Source organism: Sphaeramia orbicularis, chromosome 6, assembly GCF_902148855.1.
Source record: "Sphaeramia orbicularis chromosome 6, fSphaOr1.1, whole genome shotgun sequence".
NCBI lineage: Eukaryota > Metazoa > Chordata > Actinopteri > Kurtiformes > Apogonidae > Sphaeramia > Sphaeramia orbicularis.
Window position 1 is genome coordinate 39,990,538 of NC_043962.1, and position 18,450 is coordinate 40,008,987.

Sequence of the window (18,450 nt, forward strand, 5' to 3'; positions counted from 1 at the left end):
GTTAACTTACAGATGATATTAAATTGAATAAAAGACTAATTTAATATTTCACCGTCCCGAGGAAAAAGAAAAAAAATTTCTCTTTATATGGAGTCCTTCAAGTCTCGGATATTGTATCTATCGCGATACTTGAACGAGACAAACAGATAAGTTAGCATTTCAGAGCTAATCATCGGTGGAGCTGGCTGACTTAAGTATCAACTGTCCAGCTAAACGACAAAATGAATTTCAGATTTGCAGTTCGATGAACTTAAAACCAGCAATTTACCGATCACGGGTAGTTAGTAGTGTATTATAATATGGAGAGAAAATCTGGAAATCGCTCTCCAACAGAAGAGGGTGAGCTCGAAGACGGGGAGATCTGCGACGATGAAACCGAGGAGAGTGTGCCGATCCGGCTGGGGGATGGTAGCAGGCCCGGCGGCGGAGTTTCTCTGCGGACGCGAAAACCACACCAACATCCGCGTAATATGCCACCACATATCGGTCACCAGCCGCAAGATTTCCGGCTGCTAATGCCTTTCAACCTCGGACCTCTCGTACACGGTCCTTTCCCCCCGAGCCACAGGCATAGCGGGCCCGACCGGCCTCCATCTCCTCCGCCGCCGCTGCTGCCACTACCACTCACGCCGCCACCGGGGCTCGTTCCTCACGGGGAGCCGAGCCCACGGTCCAACTTCTGGGAGCGGAGCCACGGCGCGCTGGGGAGGTTTAGGCACCGGGCCATGCCCAACGGTGGACGCGGGGAATGGAACCGAGGGAACCGGGGTGAAGGGAACACCAGAGGTCTCCTCGGTCGTTATGGGCCCGGAGAGATTCACGGCAACAAGAAAGACTCTCCCTCGAGAAAACGTATCCTTTCCCCAACTTGATTAAGTGTTGTACCAGAATATCAAACCATCCAGGGACATTGATTTAATTATAATCCATCAGGGTCTTTAAATATTCCATAAGAATGACAATATTTTCATTTTAAACCGAATACAGGTACTGGTAGGCATATTCACAGAAATACTGCTAATTTTCACTGAGTGAATAATGATGATTTATGATTAATTTGTTTTTTAAATGGCCCAGGCTGTGTTTTTGACTGTTCTGTTCTTTCAGTTTACTCCATCTTCGTTCAGCTGACATGTATGAAACACAAGTACAAGTCACACTTCACAGGAAAGTGGAACCACAAAACCAATGACTTCAGCACAGACAGGTGTGGCTCTTACTGTAAAGGAAGTCAACTTCCTGTCGTCATCTGCTTTCTGGAAAGTACCTCTTATACTTGTCTCATGAGAACTATCAATCATGAATAACATGTGAAATCCAGATAACATCTCAAATACAGCCTTTGCTCCATGACCTTAGGGAAAATACACCTCAGTAAGACTTGCTATTAGGAATATTTGGGCATAAACAGAATAAATATGATTTTGGACAGGATGTTGGGACAAAATATCAGAGTAGGATTAATGCCACTTGAGCAGATCAGTATTGATTTGGGTCAGGAGTATGATAATGATAGACTGCCACCTGTGACTGCTGCCAGTCCAGCATTAGCTTTAATCCTTGATGTGTGCTTTGAATGGCTCTCGGGCATTCCAGTTGTATTCACCATTATTTTGGTTTGAGAATGTCAAGACTAACAGTCTCCAGAATGAATTATTAATTCATATTTTGATAGACAAGAGAAATAGCTTGAACAGTGTTGGTACATTAAATAAATGAACTCTGATACATGTGGGAACTACCAGGGAATAAGATATATGGGCTGGAAAGATGACTTTTACTTTTCCGTTGAGAAACATTAAGCCTTGAATTGAATTAGCAAAGGCCCGCAGGATTTGCCACAGACAATGGAATTTATCCATCTTTAAATTGTTTTTAGTTGATGTAATGATCTGTGTGAAATGCCATACATTTAATGTTGCATATCTGATAATCCACCACTGAACTTAATACTTATTCTTTATACTGACACAGCTGCAATATGTAAATAAACCCCAATCACTCTAATAATCATACACTTAATTCTTGAATAAGAATATTAAAAAATATATAAAATCATTAAATTGAACAGTCTGATATCTATACACTCCATTTTTAGATGAGTAAAGCTGTAAAACCTCAAGCATTTCAGGTTGGTTGTACTGTGTCTCATATCATATTACCCAGTTCTTTTTTTTGTTTGGTCCAGTATTGATGAGATCTCTGAGACTGTGCAGTTTTATCATTACACAACACCTGCTGTCATTTAATACAACTGTAACTGCTTACGTAAACTGTCTGTTGCCAAGGCTGTAATAGAGACTCTGAATACTGAAAGGGCATTGCATATGAAATGTAACGTAAATAGCTTGACAACAGAGAAAATTTATGGCTTCTGTCCATTGGAATTTATTTTACACACAGCAAGGGGTAATTGCTCAATATAGAGAGAAATCTGTGCACAGATGTCCTTTAAAAACCTTGTTTTCTGGCTATTTGTGGTGGCATATCACTCTGACATCACTGTATGCCAGTATGTTCTGTGATTGTAATTACAATATATTCTACTTCCACCAAATTAGGGGTTTTTGAGTGCTTGCAGATGGACACTTGCATCATTGTAAGAGAGACATCCTAATTATCATTCCATAGCTCTAAAATGTCTAACTTGTTTCTAACCAGGGCAACCAGTGGTCAGTGTTTTCATTTTCCCTAACATTCTACAACAGAGAAGCCACTGGGAAGGAATCAGTCAAGAAAACCTGCTTACAATGTTGCCAAATCAGAAAACAGTGTTGATGAGTCCTTCGAGGACTTGCTGTCAAAGTATAAGCAGATTCAGCTTGAACTGGAATGCATCCGCAAAGAGGAAACCATGGCTCTGGAGCCCAAAGTTTCCCCAGCGAGAGACGTGACCCCAGATAACACTACAAGTGTCGGGGAAACAAAACCTGAAACGGTTTGTGTTCAAAGTCCGGCAGGCACAGAAGAGATAGGAGAGCTGGAAAAGGAAGAGAAAAAAGTCTTCCAGGCGTTCAACATCAAGCCCCTTCGTCAGAAAATTCCCATTCCTCCGAATCTAGATGAGCTGAAGAAGAAATGGGCCGAACAGAATGATACCACAGATGGCGAAAAGGAGGGTGAGTTGCCCTTTTTTTTTAAAAATCTGGTTGCTGATCAAATTCTCTCACAACACAAAGTATTGAAATTGATAAAAATGATTTCATACTTGTAATCTGTCTTTTTAGGCGAAGAGGAAAGAACAACAGAAGAAGGTACACAAACAGACCAAAAAATTGATAAAGAGGGAGAGGAGACAGCAGCCAAGATGACTTGTTCTTGCTGCAGTGAGGAAACAGAGAAGGATGAGACGGGGAAAGTCAAAAAGGCCTGTACCTGTCGGAGAGGGTCGTCAGCTTCCAGCGAGGAGTCTCCTACCTCTCCAGACAAGGTAGGAGCAGATGACAGTCATCACTGGTCATTCATCTAATACTTGTTACACCAGATCATGTAGTTTTATATTTATTTAGGGTACTGTGAAAGTTTGAAGTCATGCTGTCATACTCTTTCTTCATGTCACAATCCTGAGTCATGTCATAATTACAATGTAATAATTTCAAACTACAAATAAATGTTATGAAGAAGAAGAAGGAGTTCCCATTAGTCAGCTGCAAATATGACTTAACCCCAAAGAAGTTCTAACAAAAAGTTTCTCAGTGGTTTACAATTGTATCAGATGTAATTAAAAACATACTAAAAGTTTACCAAAGTTTGACTCCAAGAAAGGCCCAATTTTCAAAATGGCGGCTGTTGGGTCCTTAAAATGACTATTACTCCTTTGTATTCCTCCTAGAGCAGGAATACTGGTGCCTGATGCATGTTTTGGCCATGTAATATTCTAATTAGCATATTTCATTGATAGATAAGTGATTACATGCATTACATGGTGGTTTCTGTGGTTTGTAACCATTTTTTGTTTCCAATTAAGAATAAATTCATTAGAACTGTGTGGTACTGTAAAATTTGTCAAAATGGGGTTGCCACATGAAGGCTCAGTACCGCTAACCCCTTCATCCATCCATTGTCTTCTGCTTCTCCGGGGCTGGGTCGTGGGGGCAACAGTCTAAGCAGGGATGCCCAGACTTCCCTCTCCCCAGACACCTCCTCCAGCTCTTCCGGGGGGACCCTGAGGCATTCCCAGGCCAGCCGAGAGACATAGTCTCTCCAACGTGTCCTAGGTCTTCCCGAGGCTTCCTCCCGGCGGGACATGCCCGGAACACCTCCCCAGGGAGGCGTCCAGGAGGCATCCGAAAGAGATGCCCGAGCCACCTCAGCTGGCCCCTCTTGATGTGGAGGAGCAGCAGCTCTACTCTGAGCTCCTCCCTGGTGACCGAACTCCTCACCCTATCCCTAAGGGTGCACCCAGCCACCCTATGGAGGAAGCTCATTTTGACCGCTTGTATCCGGGCGCTTGTCCTTTCGGTCATGACCCAATGTTCATGACCATAGGTGAGGGTAGGAACGTAGACTGACCGGTAAATCGAGAGCTTTGCCTCTCGGGTCAGCTCCTTCTTCACTACAACTGATCGATACAGCAACCGCATCACTGCAGATGTTGCACCGATCCATCTGTCAATCTCACGCTCCATCCTTCCCTCACTCGTGAACAAGACCCCAAGATACTTGAACTCCTCCACTTGGGGCAAAGACTCCCCACTGACCCGGAGAGGGCAAACCACCTTTTTCTGGTCGAGAAAGTGAGACCGCTAACCCCTATTATTTTTAAATATATTTTAAAAATATTTTTTACAATACTTTTTTTTTTTTGCTTTTTGTTTTTTTAATTCTTTTTTTGAAAATACTTTTCTTATTTATACATATCTTTTTCTATTTTCTTCAGTTGTTTCCTCTTATTCTGGTTTATTTTTTTTTATACTTTTTTGGACGGTGACCTTCACTAGATTTACCATTAGTTGTCACATTCTTCCTCCCATAGAGGTTGATTGTAGTGATTTGTACAATTCCCAACTTGACATGGTCCACAAGCAGTCAAAATTGCATTTGGAGTCTACTTTTTCCTCAGGCTAATTCACTGTCATCCTCTCTTAACACACACATTGTTGGCCTTTTTCATGTGTTACAAATCTGTCTGTTTTTGTGACACCCCCATAAAATTACACTAAGCATTTGTCAGAATAAGACATTTGTGCTGTAATATACGAGTTCTGAAGGTTGAGTTACCATGGAGACAGGGGCCCCTCCTGTTGCCAGACTGCGGGAAAATAACTGTTCCCAGGAAGGAGGGGTAGGGTCAGGGCTGGGTGATTTAAGTCGTCAAGGATGAATTTTGTTTGAGCAAAATGGTATACAGTGTGCTGCCAACATTTCAATGAGGCAAGCGATATCAAATGTCAGTATTCTCTTCCACCATCTTCTGAATTGCTGAAAATTGTGAAGTTAGTTTTGTTGATCATCTATAGAGAATGCATTACATATGTATTATCTTATTCTTATTGAAATAAGTGACCATTTTAGAGGGTTCATACATAAACCTCTGTTTGGACTAATTAGAGTTGTTTATGATTAAAGTTATGCAACTCCAAATTAAGTTCCTTTTGGGTGCAGTAACTTTTACATTGAATGTCAAGTCTGTGTTTTAGCAAAACAAAAAGGGTATGTGTCCAAAAACACGTACTAAGTAGGAGTTACAGGACAAGCTAAATTGTTTACATCTCTGGTTCAGCTCAAACAAAGATAAAACCTTACAGTATTCTCACAAAATCATGTATTCCATTAGTATGTAATCACGTTAGTGCAATTTAGGCAAGTCCAATGGATTCACAGACCCAGAAAACATGGGGTTAGACACCAAGATTAGTTGGTTAGGTCAAATAATGAAGGAGTTAGGATGTTTTAAGGGCTTCCTACCCATCTTGGATGCCATCTTGAAAATTACACCTTTCTAGTTGTCAAACTGTGGTAAACTTTTAGTATGTTACTGAGGACACCTAATACTACAAAAAACAGCTGAGAAACCTTTTGTCAGAATGTTTTTTACGGTTAGGTGTTTTTTCTCATATGCAGCCGCCTACATGGTCTCTGACAGGATCAGGTGCTGTGACCTTTGAGGGTTTGTGGGATGTCTCCCCATGAGAATTTGACATTTGATGAAAAACTGTTTATTTTTTTAAATGACAAAAGTAATAAATGTACAAAGTCAATTACTGAAATATACAAAACTGTACTGTAACTGTGAACAATCCATGACATTAATGTCTGTAGTTGCTTACTGAAAGGCTGTACATCAAAATTTAGAAGCGAGTTAAACAGTTTTCCACGAAGCCACAACAAGTAAAGGGGGTGAAACCAGACGGCGTCATTATGGAGAAGTCAAATTGTGGAAAATGATGTGGAAATGTGATGAAAGATGACATTTTTAATCTGTCCCCCTCAGCCGGTGCTGAAGGTGGAGGAGGAGGAGCTGTCGGAGCTGCAGCTGCGTCTCCTAGCCCTGCAGTCAGCCAGCAAAAAATGGCAACAGAAGGAACAGCAGGTGATGAAGAAAAGTAAAGACCGGATCACTAAAGCTGCCCAGGAGAAGACCTCCAGCTCTGGCCCAGGTGCCACTCCACCCAGCAGACAGAGGGTCACGACCCGGTCTGCCTCCTCCTCCGCTGCCGCCGCTGCTGCTACTGCTGCTGTGGACAGGAACCGAACTCGGTCCAAGCCTCTGGAGAGGGACAGGGACAGGGCCAAGCCTGGGGCCAAACCTCCGGAGAGGGACAGAGAGAGGACGAGCGGGCTGGAACGGGAAAGGCTGAGGCCAAGCCCTAAATCCAGACTCAGATCACAAGTGGAGTGGGTGAGGACTCCAGGATCACCCTACATGACCAAGAAGATCAGCCCAGGTGAGAAAGGCCAGAATCTGCATCTCATTTGATCATATATTTTGATGAGTCTTTTTCCTTCATGTTCATGTTTTCTGACCAAAGTTTTAGCTGTTCGCACAGGGTCTGCCGCCAAGCAAGCGTTCAGGAAGCAACAGCTGCGGACGTGGAAATGGAAGCTGCAGCAGCAACGGGAGCAGGAGGAGAACCGACGTCTGGAGGAGGAGGAACGCCGAAAACGCGAGGAGGAGATCCGCAGAATTCGTGACCTGTCAAACCAGGATGAGCAGTACAACCGCTTCATGAAATTGGTGGGAGGCAAGACACGAACACGCAGTAAGGTAAGAGGATCTGCGTTTGTATTACACTGTTCAGATAACTTTTGAGATGGGTCTACAGAATAGACAGCAGTAAGATGTTTGCTTTGTGCTTCAGTCCAGGGATCGAGAACACAGGAAATCAACAGGCAAACAAGGCCTGGACACCTCAGGGAACCTGTACCAGTATGACAACTATGACGAGGTGGCAATGGACACAGACAGTGAAACCAACTCACCAGGTGTGCAGACGGCGAACTACGAAACAAACAACACAAAGAGTTTTACCTGCAGGCTGACAGATATTTTCTTCTTTTGTCTTTTTCCAGTTCCTTCACCAACGCCCAATCCTTTTGCTGTGGAGGATCCAGGATGTTTTCCTCCAATGCCCGTCTATTTGTCAGGCTCTACTCAATTTGGAATGGTATGGCATTTGTTTCAGATAAGAACAGCAAATAAGAACACACAAATAAGTGTCAGATTTGACAAATGTGACTTCTACAATCTCTATACATTCATAAGCTATTCATTTAAAGCATTATTAAGAAAGAATTGCTATTAAATTCCCTAAAACTATATTACATTAGATTTATATAATGTTATTTTATTTGTGTATGTCATTAAATGCTTTATTAAAAGGATGGCATTGTAAGTAAAGACATGTGATAATCAACCAATTAAAGTAATAGAAATAATAGTGGTCTGTAGTTGATGTGTTTACATGTCCCAAATCATTTTATGTGTTTAAGTGGATAGTGGTCACATGTGTTTGAAGTATAACCGAAAAGGTATTTTTTCAACTTTATAGAAAAAATTAGTTAATTTGTCTTTTCAAGCATTAATTTAAAGAATTTATTTTGAACCATTGAGTCTTCAAGATGTAGTTTTGTGGCAAAAAAATTTTAGTTTTTCTTTTTTTTTTTTTTCTTTTTTTCCTTCACGGGACAGAACATACACAGAAAAACATATTTATTCAAACCAGAGAGGCACGGTCAGTCATAGTTATTAAGCAATAACGCATGTTTCCACCAAACCTCTCAGCTTCATATTTTCCATAGATGGATACATGTAATCCAGTTCTGGATATGTTATGTTCTGTATTTCTAATCAATTACTCTTGGTCATCTGGATCAAATTAAATTATTATATATTTGGCCTTTGAGTTTTAGGCCTCAGTAAAGTCTGAAGTTCTGTGGTTATCAGTTGGAGTATAGTACACTGTTTGCAATGTCTTTGAGTACTTAGAAAAGCGCTATATAAAACCAATGTATTATTATTATTATTATTGGTTAATATTTTGTTTATTGTACTCTGCTTTTTAATAGTTTTTTAACTTTTCGTTAGATAAACTTGCCTCTTAAAAAGTGTCTTTAAAAATAAGAAACCATCCGGCATAAAATGATTTATCTTCTTTTTTTCCTGTTTTCTTGTAGGATTTCCCTCAGTCGTTCTCTTCTCCCATGCTGTCTGGTCTTCCTCCACCACCACCGCCCCTCCCCCCACCTCCGGATGAACAGGAACCCCCTCCAAAGCCGCCGTTTGCTGATGAAGAAGAGGAAGAGGAGATGCTGCTCAGGGAGACTTGTCTTATGTCTATGGCCAACAAGCGAGTGGCTGCAGCCGAGGTGTGTATTACTGTTTGGTGAATTAGGTATTCATTTTGCTCTCATTAGTAAAGACAAACATTTGTAAAATCATAAGTTCCATTTATTCTTCAGGATAAGACCTCCAGCGGGCCTCCTTCTCCGAGCTCTCAGCCAGCAGCAGGTGTCCAGCAGCCACCCAGAGGAAATCTCAGCACCGTCAGCCTCAACACTGTGCCCCAACCTCGGACCAACAAGTTCACCAGAGGCCATCATGTCCCCAGAGCTCCTCTAGTGGTAAGAACTTAAGAATCGAGTCATAAATACAAACAAAAAAACAAATAACACAACTGTTTACCATGAATATTTTATGACAAACTGGCTGCTTTAGAATTTTTGTTGAATATTATGATTGAATATTAATTTAGTGCTTACTCCAGAGTAAGCACTAAAGCACTAATCTTTTCTTTTCTTATCTTTATACTATCGTTGTGTTCTTTGGTACCCCATGACATGCTCTTATGTCTTGGGCTCACTTGGTATTCCCTGCTCTGAGAATCCATTCCAGTAATATTGTATAACCTGAAATACCTCTGTTGGACTTAATTTGTTAAGTGGAAATGAAAATGAAAATAAAAATTTGATCACAAAAGAAATTGTGGGATTCAGACAACAAATTCAGAAAATCAAAAACTTGATTAATTGAATTAATTTGATACGTTATCCAGCCCCAATCATAACTATGTGCTGCAATAACTACACTGAGGGAAATCTCAGGGAATTTTTAGGAGATTAAAGGGAGATTACCTGTAGTGAATTTTCATTGCTAGTCATTTCAGAAGGTCACGTGTTATACTAGTGGTTCTGTCCGGTAACTTATGTCATAGCCCGTTGTCACGTACGCATGAGTACCAAGCCACTGGTCCATCAGTCAGACATGGTCAGTGACATGTTGCCTCCTTCACGGGTTGTTCCAGCACCGGTAGTGACACAGACTCATTGTATTTTTTGATTACCTGGGCTGTGATGGACTGGTCACTGACCCCATGGAGCAGACACCAGTCTAAAATGACACATTATCAGACAGTGCTGGGTCGCATCTCTAAGACAGTAGCAGAGTGCAAAGCTTATGGCTGTACAAACAAGCTTGAACGTGTGCTTTCCACTTAATCTGCTCACTGACTGCTGCTTGTTTACTCATAATCCATTACCCAGAATCAACAACAGGTACATCACTTACTGTCAGAGATGGCTATGCTCATAGGTTCTGTCCACGCGTGCAATTCACGTAATAAAAAGGTCCAGTGTGGTGCATTTATGGCAATTTTTTTTTTTTGTTGTTTTGTTTTTTTGTTGTTGATTTTTGTTTTACTGAATTTGCGCCTCTTTTGCTTATAAGTAATACACACACTACGATTATTGTCGTAATCATGACCATTACAGATACCCTTTAAGCACTGAGAGCAACCAAAGCATCCTGAGGATTAAACTGGTCTGTGTTGGCCAGTTAGATTTGTCCTGCAGGTGTTGTTGGATCACACACTGTGTTTTTAATTTACTGTGGCAAACCACACACTTTTTTTTTTTTTTTTTGAAGACAATAACCCCTTTTTTTGCCTTTTATTAGTTTTGTTACTTTATACCTCGGGGAGTCCTTCTTTCATAAACCTCAGATATAAACAATGCCAACGTGAACCAAAAGCTGGAACCACATGTGTAAGTCTTGATGTCAGCAGGCGTCAGCTGTGGTCAGTGGTGATAATGTGTGGCTTCACAGCACCATCCGACCACCACATTTATTCTTTTGATATGAGAAAAATAACAACAATAAATGTGAGGATGTGGTTCAGTCTTTTTGTGGTGTTGTGAAGCTCTTTGGGTGTAACTATAAACAGAACCAGAATCATGTCTTTGAATGAACCTCACCTGTTTGTTGTTGTTGTTGTGTGCCCTTTCAGCTGCCCCGACATAAATCAGTGGTGGTGTCGCTCAATGATTCAGATGACAGTGACTCCGACATGGACGCCTGCAGCTCCACCCAGGCGGTGTTTGGAGGACTGGAGTTCATGATCAAAGAAGCCCGGAGGACAGTCGAAGTAGGTCATATTTAATGCAGCTGATTTTTGACCAGAAAGCTTTCAATTCATCCTCTGTCCATAAACTTTATTAAACTGGTAATTATCAACTAATTGAAATTCTTACCATTATTGTGATATAAAGGAGAATAGAGGGACTTGATTGGTGGAAATGCCATTTATCACATGTCCTCAGCATCCAAAAACTTAATGAAACAAAAGGACAAAACAACTCAATAAAAATGACCAAGTCGGTGAAAAAAATAAATGCAAATCCTTGTCTGCTTTTTGGAATTTTATTAGAGTCTTATTAGAATATACCTCTGATATTTCCAGGCAGCAAAGCCAAAGGGAGCATCAGGATCAGAGAAGGAGAACAATCCTGTTAGAACTCCAGAAGCTCTACCTGAAGCCAAGAAGGCAGAGTACCGCCTGCTTAAAGAGGAGATCGCCAGGTAAGGACTTGAATTGTATTTTAGTTTGAAGGCGAAAAGTAGTGTGAAAGTTGCCAAGGATAAGTTTTGGATGGTTACATTTGGTTAAACCCTAAATGTAGAAAGAACTCATTTTTAAAAGAGTAATAAAAGAAGGATACATGATCAATCAGAACCAAAGATGACACAGCTGGAAGTAAAGTGTGGGAAATGGAAATGAGACATGAAGAATTGCACCAAAATTAAAAGCAATGTTAAATAACCAAAATGTAAAACTGACTCCTCCCAGCAGGGAGAAGCAGAAGATGTTGAACAGTCACAGCTCTCGGAGCTCCGCTTCTCCAGTTTTCTCTGATTCTGTTATCGACTCATTGGCAAAATCGTCCGCTGAGTTGAAGTTGACTGAAGCAGAGCAGAAACTGACCAAACACAGGTGAGTGTTTTAGTGAGCGAGTCTACTGTAACTGACAACATGTACTCGTCAAGTGAAAGGCAGTTCTAAATTATGTAAAAGAATCTCTGATCTGGTAAAATATATGAAATCTGTGTTCACCGGTACTATGATCTCTCTTGATTGTAATTTAGTTCCATGTTATGGGCTTTAATTTAAGGAAAAAATACATTCATACTGTGGATAGAATTCCAATTGAGTTAGCAGGTACAGAATCTACTTTTAAAAGATTTTAACCCTCAAGACCCAAACAGCCACTGGCAAGCAAAGTCATCTACTGGTCTAAAATGTTTAATAACTTTAAAACCCCTAATCCTATCAATTCATTGAAATAATTCAGGTACAATGTAGTTCCTGAGCTTTTTATTGTCATCAGATATGACCCATTTAGATGTTCAGAGGCTCTTTAGTGAACATAGAAACACTGTTGTCTTCTTGAACATTGATTCAGTACTAAAATGTATGTATTTTGACAAATAGCAGTGGTTATAGACTCTTGTTTTTACGTTCAGTTACTGATATCTTTGCTGAAAAAGTCACTTTTTCTTCAGTTTTCTCTGTTTCTGATATAATAACCCTTAACTTTAAACGGAGCTTTTATGAACATCTACATCAGTGGTTCCCAACCTTTTTTTGTCATGTGACCCCATTTTAACATCATAAATTTCTGGCGACCCCAAATATTCAAAATGGAGACTTTTTTTTTTTTATTTGTTTTTGATCCTGTAATAGTTTGCTATACAATGTTTCAAATCCAGGTTAATTTTAGAGGACATTTAGTCTATATAATGTATATTATTGTGGATGGAGGCAGAAAAGCCAGGTGTAGATTACTGCACAAACGGAGAATTTGATTTTCCTTGGTCAGGATATATACAGTCAGTCCAGCTTGGATTTACAAGGCTGACAATTAATACTGAACAAACAATAACTCAAACTATGAATTACGAAAGAGCTGCAGCATCTGAAACCGACCACAATGAACATTTGACAGATAAACAGTACCACAGTGCTTCAGTTTCACACTCACAGTTTGTCTGGTATGGATTGGGTTTGGCTCTGTCAACTCACCATATGTTTTTTATTAGTAATTTTAAAAAGAATTTTATCAATTACTAGAAATTTCAGGCAACCCCATTTGAATTTCAGGCGACCCCACATGGGGTCCGACCCCAGGGGTTGAAAAACACTGTTCTACATGATTAATAAATTAAATATAGGACAAGAAAAGAACTCAGAGAGCACAGACCTCCGCCAAGACAGATCTGCCCCCCCCGAGTCACCACCAAAATTTAATCATTTCTTCCTTGTGCCAGTATCAACATTCCCTGAAAATTTCTTGAAAATCCATCCAAAACTTTTTGAGTTATCTTGCTAACAAACAAACACGCAAACACACAAAGTGATCACAATACCTCCAGGTGGAGGTAAAAATACCTGATTTTCACTGAAAAAGCTAAATAAAAAGGATAATATTATAATAAATGGTGATAAATCAGTTAAGAAAGGTTAAATAGAGATAAAAAATAATTTAACTGCCACAAAAGTAGCACTGGGTCTTTATGGGTTAAGAAACAAACACATTTTATCGAAGGTGCATATTTAATTAATCATTGGCTTCTCTTATTTGGGAACAGCTAAGCACATATGATGACTGCAGAGTTATCATGTTGGCACAGTGCTTAGTGATTTAATGCTTGGTTTCCTGCTGTCATGCAGAGAGCTGCTGCAGAGAGACGAGGCCGTCCTGAGGCATCTGCTCCAACAGGAGCTGAAGAAGAGAGACTCTCTGAAGGCGGCTGTGGCCAAGATGGCTAAGCTAAAAGAACAGCTGCAGGCGTCTGAGAAGATTGTCATTGCAAACAGGACACTGCTTAAGAAACTGCAGGAGCAGGTGGGTGGATGTACATGAACTGTGACAAAGATTTATTTTCTGTAAAGCACAGAAACGTGTTTTCCACTCTGTATAGTAGGTAAAAACAGCTTCTGAGCCTGTCATAATTATTATATAACCACCTGGTATTGAGTAATTAATCTTAAATTTAATCAACAGCCATAATAATGTCCCCTTTGTCGTGTAGGTGCTTCGTGTCGAACATCGTGTGTCTACTAAGAAGACGATAGCAGTGAAGCTGGAGCAGGAACTGGCTCAAGCCCAGATGGCCGTCGGCAAAGGAACGAAACGACGACAAGACTCCAACCAGGCCATGGTGAGCAGCACAAACTGAAAGGGTTTTTGTGTCTTTAAGAGCATTATGTTCTTGTCTTTCCTTAACTTCCTGTGGGCTGAGATGTCTGGCAGTTGACAGTGGAGTATGGCTCAGTGGCAATGTAAAATTCAGAGGAATAGTATTATTAAGCATACCATTAGATCACCTCTAGGTTCTTTAGAAGGAAACTCAAACTCAGTGATTTATTTTATTTACTTTTAATCTATCCTCTGGTTATTGTCTGAATCCTTTTATAGCCACTACAGTGGCTATAAACAGTTACAGTTGCATTACAATGCAAAATTATGGGATAAAAACACTATACTATATAATACTTGGCTCTAGCTATAATTTTAGTACATCATACTTTCTGTGGGAATGGTTTCTTTGGCCTAGTCACAAAGTAATTTTGTGGTTACATTTCAGACAGCAGGTACTAATGGAGGTGATGATGGGAATTGAACTTGAACTCCTGTATAAGCTTTAATTCTCAGTTGTAGGGTTGTAATTTACTCAATTACAAAGGTAAATTAATTACATTGGTTTTATATCTAACAAATGCTGATGTTACAGTCTGCAACTCAGTCCCTGATTATTCACATACAGTATCTGTTGTCTTCATTATCTTTCTATGAACCTGCTTTAATGTGTCTGGGTAATAACTTGATCGGTTTCGTTTCAGTCCAGTAAGATACAACGATTGGACGGAGCTCCCAGTGGCTCTGGGCGTCACTTTGCAGAATTGATCGCTCAGAAGCAACGGCTGCAGCAACTAGAGTCAGAGTACGCCCTCAAGATCCAGAAGCTGAAAGAGACCCAAGCCCTGCGCAACAAAGGAGTCGCACTGGAGGTGCCCCCAGAACCGCTTTCACAAACCGCCACCCCCTGTGAGGCACAGAACCAGCTGCCACCGGTCTCCAGCCCCTTCCCACTGCCCCAGCCTTCCCTACATGACCTCACACAAGACAAGCTAACCCTCGACAGCGAAGACATCGCAGAGGCCGACGAATCCGAATCTACGTGTGCCCCTGCCCCCGCCACTAAAGGCACCCGTCGCCACTCCTTCCGCCAGTCAAACTCCTTCACCAAACCAAATCTTGAACAAGTGACTGCAACTCCAGCTAAAGACAACAACACTGCCAAACCTGCCAAGTCTTTAACCAACCCTAAAGGACCTGCCCCACCTGCGGAGATGTTTGCAGGCCTAGATGTGGATGCCTTGAAACAGAGATACCAGCAGCAAGCCCGACTAGGAGAGCTGCTACTGAGGGAGCTGTCAAAAGTGGGAGAAAACGTTGAGAACGTTGCAGTTGGAAAGGTACAAACAGTAACTCTTCCAAATGAAAAATATAGGTATTTAAGGTTTAAAATAACAGCAGGTCATCAGGGCAATATCATATCATATGACACTGATCATAGCCAGGCCTCTTTCTTATTAAATGTTCATATTATTGACAAATGGGTAGATTTAAACATATGCAAATATGAATTTATGAATGATGTAAAATATAAAATGTTAATGTAGTGAGTAAGTAGAGAGCACTTAAATAAAAACAAAGGGAGGCCAAAAACATCAAAACTAAACATTGAATTTTATGCAAAAGTATTAATATTGAAAATACCAAATATAAACATTGAAAGCTTTGACACATAAACTACAGCATCAGAGTAAGGCGCACAATATAAACATAGATAACGGTAACAAGTAAATGGGCACTCTTTTAACCTCTTGAGACCTAGCAATGCATTTTTGTCGTCTGTTCGGGACGAGTTTCACAGCTTTACTTAAAAGAAAAAAGAAAAATCTGTCCACTGCAAAGTTCATTCCATAAAAATGTAACTGAAAAAAACTGTTGCATTATGCTGTTTTCAATCAATCATTTAATGTAGAAAACATAGAGCTGTTACTTTCCTAGGTTAAGGTTGAATGGTAGCATTTAATCAACAGGGCCACAAAAAGATATTTGCCAACATTGCTTCAAAATGTTTAGATACTTTTCCTCATGTTGTCTCATCTGGTTTGTTCTCCTGTTCAGAATTGCCCTGTACCACATCTATTCATTCTATTCCGGTTTTGATTTTGTTGCTCTTAAGTAGGACTGGGTGATGAAGTTTCAAAATGGGATTGCGATACTTGAAAATCAGCCAATTTCCGAGCATGGTCGATTAATCGGTGCAAGTCTAGTGCAAAGTGTGATTTGTGACATAAGGAAACATTCATAATATGGAATAATGGCACTTTTCTATTATCATGCGTATATTGGCTAATCACATTGTAAATATTGTCAGTGCAACTCATTATGGTTTTCTTCACTGCAGGTTCTTTCAGTGGAGGTGGATGCAGCTACAACTCAAACAGGAAACACAGACTTAAAGCCTGTTCCCTTTGGACCCTATCACAGCCCTCTCCTGGTCTTTAGATCATACAGGTTAGACTCATCTGTAGCACCATTATTTATTTATTTGTTTTTTATATCTGTTAGAAATTATTTGATTTAAAGCCTTAAATTCTTTTCTTCAGGTTCAGTCCATATTACAGGACTAAGGAGAAGTTATCACTGAGCTCTGTAACATACAGCAACACCATAGAACCAAAAAAGTGTTTCTGCCGGTTTGACCTGATGGGCACCTGCAATGACGATGACTGCCAATGGTGAGTCTGACAACAGGACAGATTTAAACCTGCTGTGTGTGTGTGTGTGTGTTTTCATTGGTGATTAAAAGTAGTTTTTTCTCCTGTATTTCAGGCAGCATATGAGGAATTGCACTTTGACTGGAAATCAGCTTTTCCAGGATATTCTCTCGTACAATCTGCCCCTGATCAGCTGTTCTGAGAGCAGCTCAGACGGGGACATCAGTGCTGCTACAGGTTAGCTTTAAAGAATTACCCTGTAGATACTGATACATCTGGTCAAAGGACAGCACTTTAAAAATTACCCCTTGTTTTTTTTTTTTTTTTTGGCAGAAAAGTATATCAAGAAGCTTTTTGGCACAAATAAGGACCGTATGGGTATTGATCAGAAGGCTGTACTCCTTGTGAGCAAAGTGAATGAAAGCAAACGACACGGTAAGTGAAATGTATTTTATTTAAGACCACTGGTTTGTTTTCTCATATCCAAAGACATCATATCCAGACCTGTGTTGTTCCTTGGTCTTTAGTCCCACCCTACACCACCTGGAAGGACAGGAGGAGGTGGAAGCCAAAGCCATCAGCTCAGACCAGCCTCAGTCCTGATGATGACAGTGAGGCTGAGATGGCAGCTGAAAACGTTACACTAAGAAGAAGTGGTGAGAACATGTTTACTGACAGATATCCACCAAATTTAATAACTAAGAAAGGATAGAGAGTACTGAGAATCAATCTCAGTGATGTGACATTGATGGCAAGGGGTCTTTCGAATTCTTTTCACCATCTTTCATGAAATTGTTTAATTTTTACCCACTATTAAGTTAAATAATATACAGTAGAGTTGGTTTATGATCCGTCTGAACTGTCTGTCTGGCTCAGAGCTATAAAAACCACCTCCCACACAACACTTTTGCCTTAATGATCATTTTTACAACATTCTGAAACAATCTAATATTCAGCTGTTCTCTTACATTACTGGCAGATTAGATGCCTCACAGCTGGAAAAAAACATTTTGCAGATGTGAAAGATGCTGACTGAATGCTTTTGGTAAATCACTTAAATTAGCATCCATGTAAACCGTTAAGTTCAGATTCAGACTTAGTTTTATTGTCATTCAATCAATGGTACATGATAAAACGAAATATAGTTACCCAGATCTCAGTTTTAGCATAAGAAGATAAAGAATTAAATCTAAAATAGAATATATGACACACACACCTATCTATCTATCTATCTATCTATCTATCTATCTATCTATCTATCTATCTATCTATCTATCTATCTATCTATCTATCTATCTATCTATCTATCTATCTATCTATCTATCTATCTATCTATCTATCTATCTATCTATCTATCTATCTATCTATCTATCTATCTATCTATCTATCTATCTATCTATCTATCTATCTATCTATCTATCTAGCATGCATACATGCATACATGCATACATGCATACATGCATACATAGGGTAGGATTAAACTACCATTGAAAAATATGCAAGAAAAAAACATTGAGAAAGATGAAGAAAAAAAAGAATTCTTAATATGTACAAAATTCACAGTATACAGCAACAGTACAGTTGAAGTGGGGGTGCATGTAGCAGCAGCATGAGCAGCAGCAACAGTGGAATAAAGTGGCAACAGTGAAGAAAGTGTCATTGTTCAAGGTGCATGATAGACAGTCTATGGGGGGGTTGAGCAGTTCAGCAGTCTGACTGCATCCAGATAGAAGCTGTGTTTCAGTCTGGGTGTTTTTAAACGGATGCAGTGCAGCCTCCTGCCAGAGGGCAGGGGGTAAACAGTTTGTGTGCAGGGTGGGTGGGGTCATGGAGGATGCTCTAATCAGAATAGTACCAGTGAGACTGAAGAAAGATTATCTGT

General features: G+C 40.2%; 1 protein-coding gene across 9 annotated transcripts in view; it reads left to right on the forward strand.

The window, feature by feature from the left end:
- The first annotated feature begins 137 nt into the window (after positions 1 to 137).
- Positions 138 to 18,450, forward strand: part of zfc3h1 (zinc finger C3H1-type containing) — a 30,059-nt gene continuing 11,746 nt past the window's right edge. For 2 of the 9 annotated variants that reach the window (XM_030135548.1, XM_030135550.1), the window contains exons 1-20: positions 138 to 852; positions 2,709 to 3,119; positions 3,228 to 3,430; positions 6,434 to 6,887; positions 6,972 to 7,207; positions 7,302 to 7,425; positions 7,513 to 7,607; positions 8,617 to 8,808; positions 8,902 to 9,063; positions 10,725 to 10,862; positions 11,178 to 11,296; positions 11,565 to 11,708; positions 13,446 to 13,620; positions 13,808 to 13,936; positions 14,619 to 15,254; positions 16,256 to 16,365; positions 16,458 to 16,589; positions 16,684 to 16,805; positions 16,902 to 17,003; positions 17,096 to 17,224. In XM_030135548.1, the coding sequence (XP_029991408.1) occupies positions 300 to 852; positions 2,709 to 3,119; positions 3,228 to 3,430; positions 6,434 to 6,887; positions 6,972 to 7,207; positions 7,302 to 7,425; positions 7,513 to 7,607; positions 8,617 to 8,808; positions 8,902 to 9,063; positions 10,725 to 10,862; positions 11,178 to 11,296; positions 11,565 to 11,708; positions 13,446 to 13,620; positions 13,808 to 13,936; positions 14,619 to 15,254; positions 16,256 to 16,365; positions 16,458 to 16,589; positions 16,684 to 16,805; positions 16,902 to 17,003; positions 17,096 to 17,224 (4,366 nt within the window). In that variant the 5' untranslated portion in view covers positions 138 to 299. Of the gene's footprint in view, positions 853 to 2,708; positions 3,125 to 3,227; positions 3,431 to 6,433; positions 6,888 to 6,971; positions 7,208 to 7,301; positions 7,426 to 7,512; positions 7,608 to 8,616; positions 8,809 to 8,901; positions 9,064 to 10,724; positions 10,863 to 11,177; positions 11,297 to 11,564; positions 11,709 to 13,445; positions 13,621 to 13,807; positions 13,937 to 14,618; positions 15,255 to 16,255; positions 16,366 to 16,457; positions 16,590 to 16,683; positions 16,806 to 16,901; positions 17,004 to 17,095; positions 17,225 to 18,450 lie in introns of all 9 variants that reach the window. The other 7 variants (XM_030135552.1, XM_030135553.1, XM_030135554.1 and 4 more) reach the window with 5 other exon arrangements.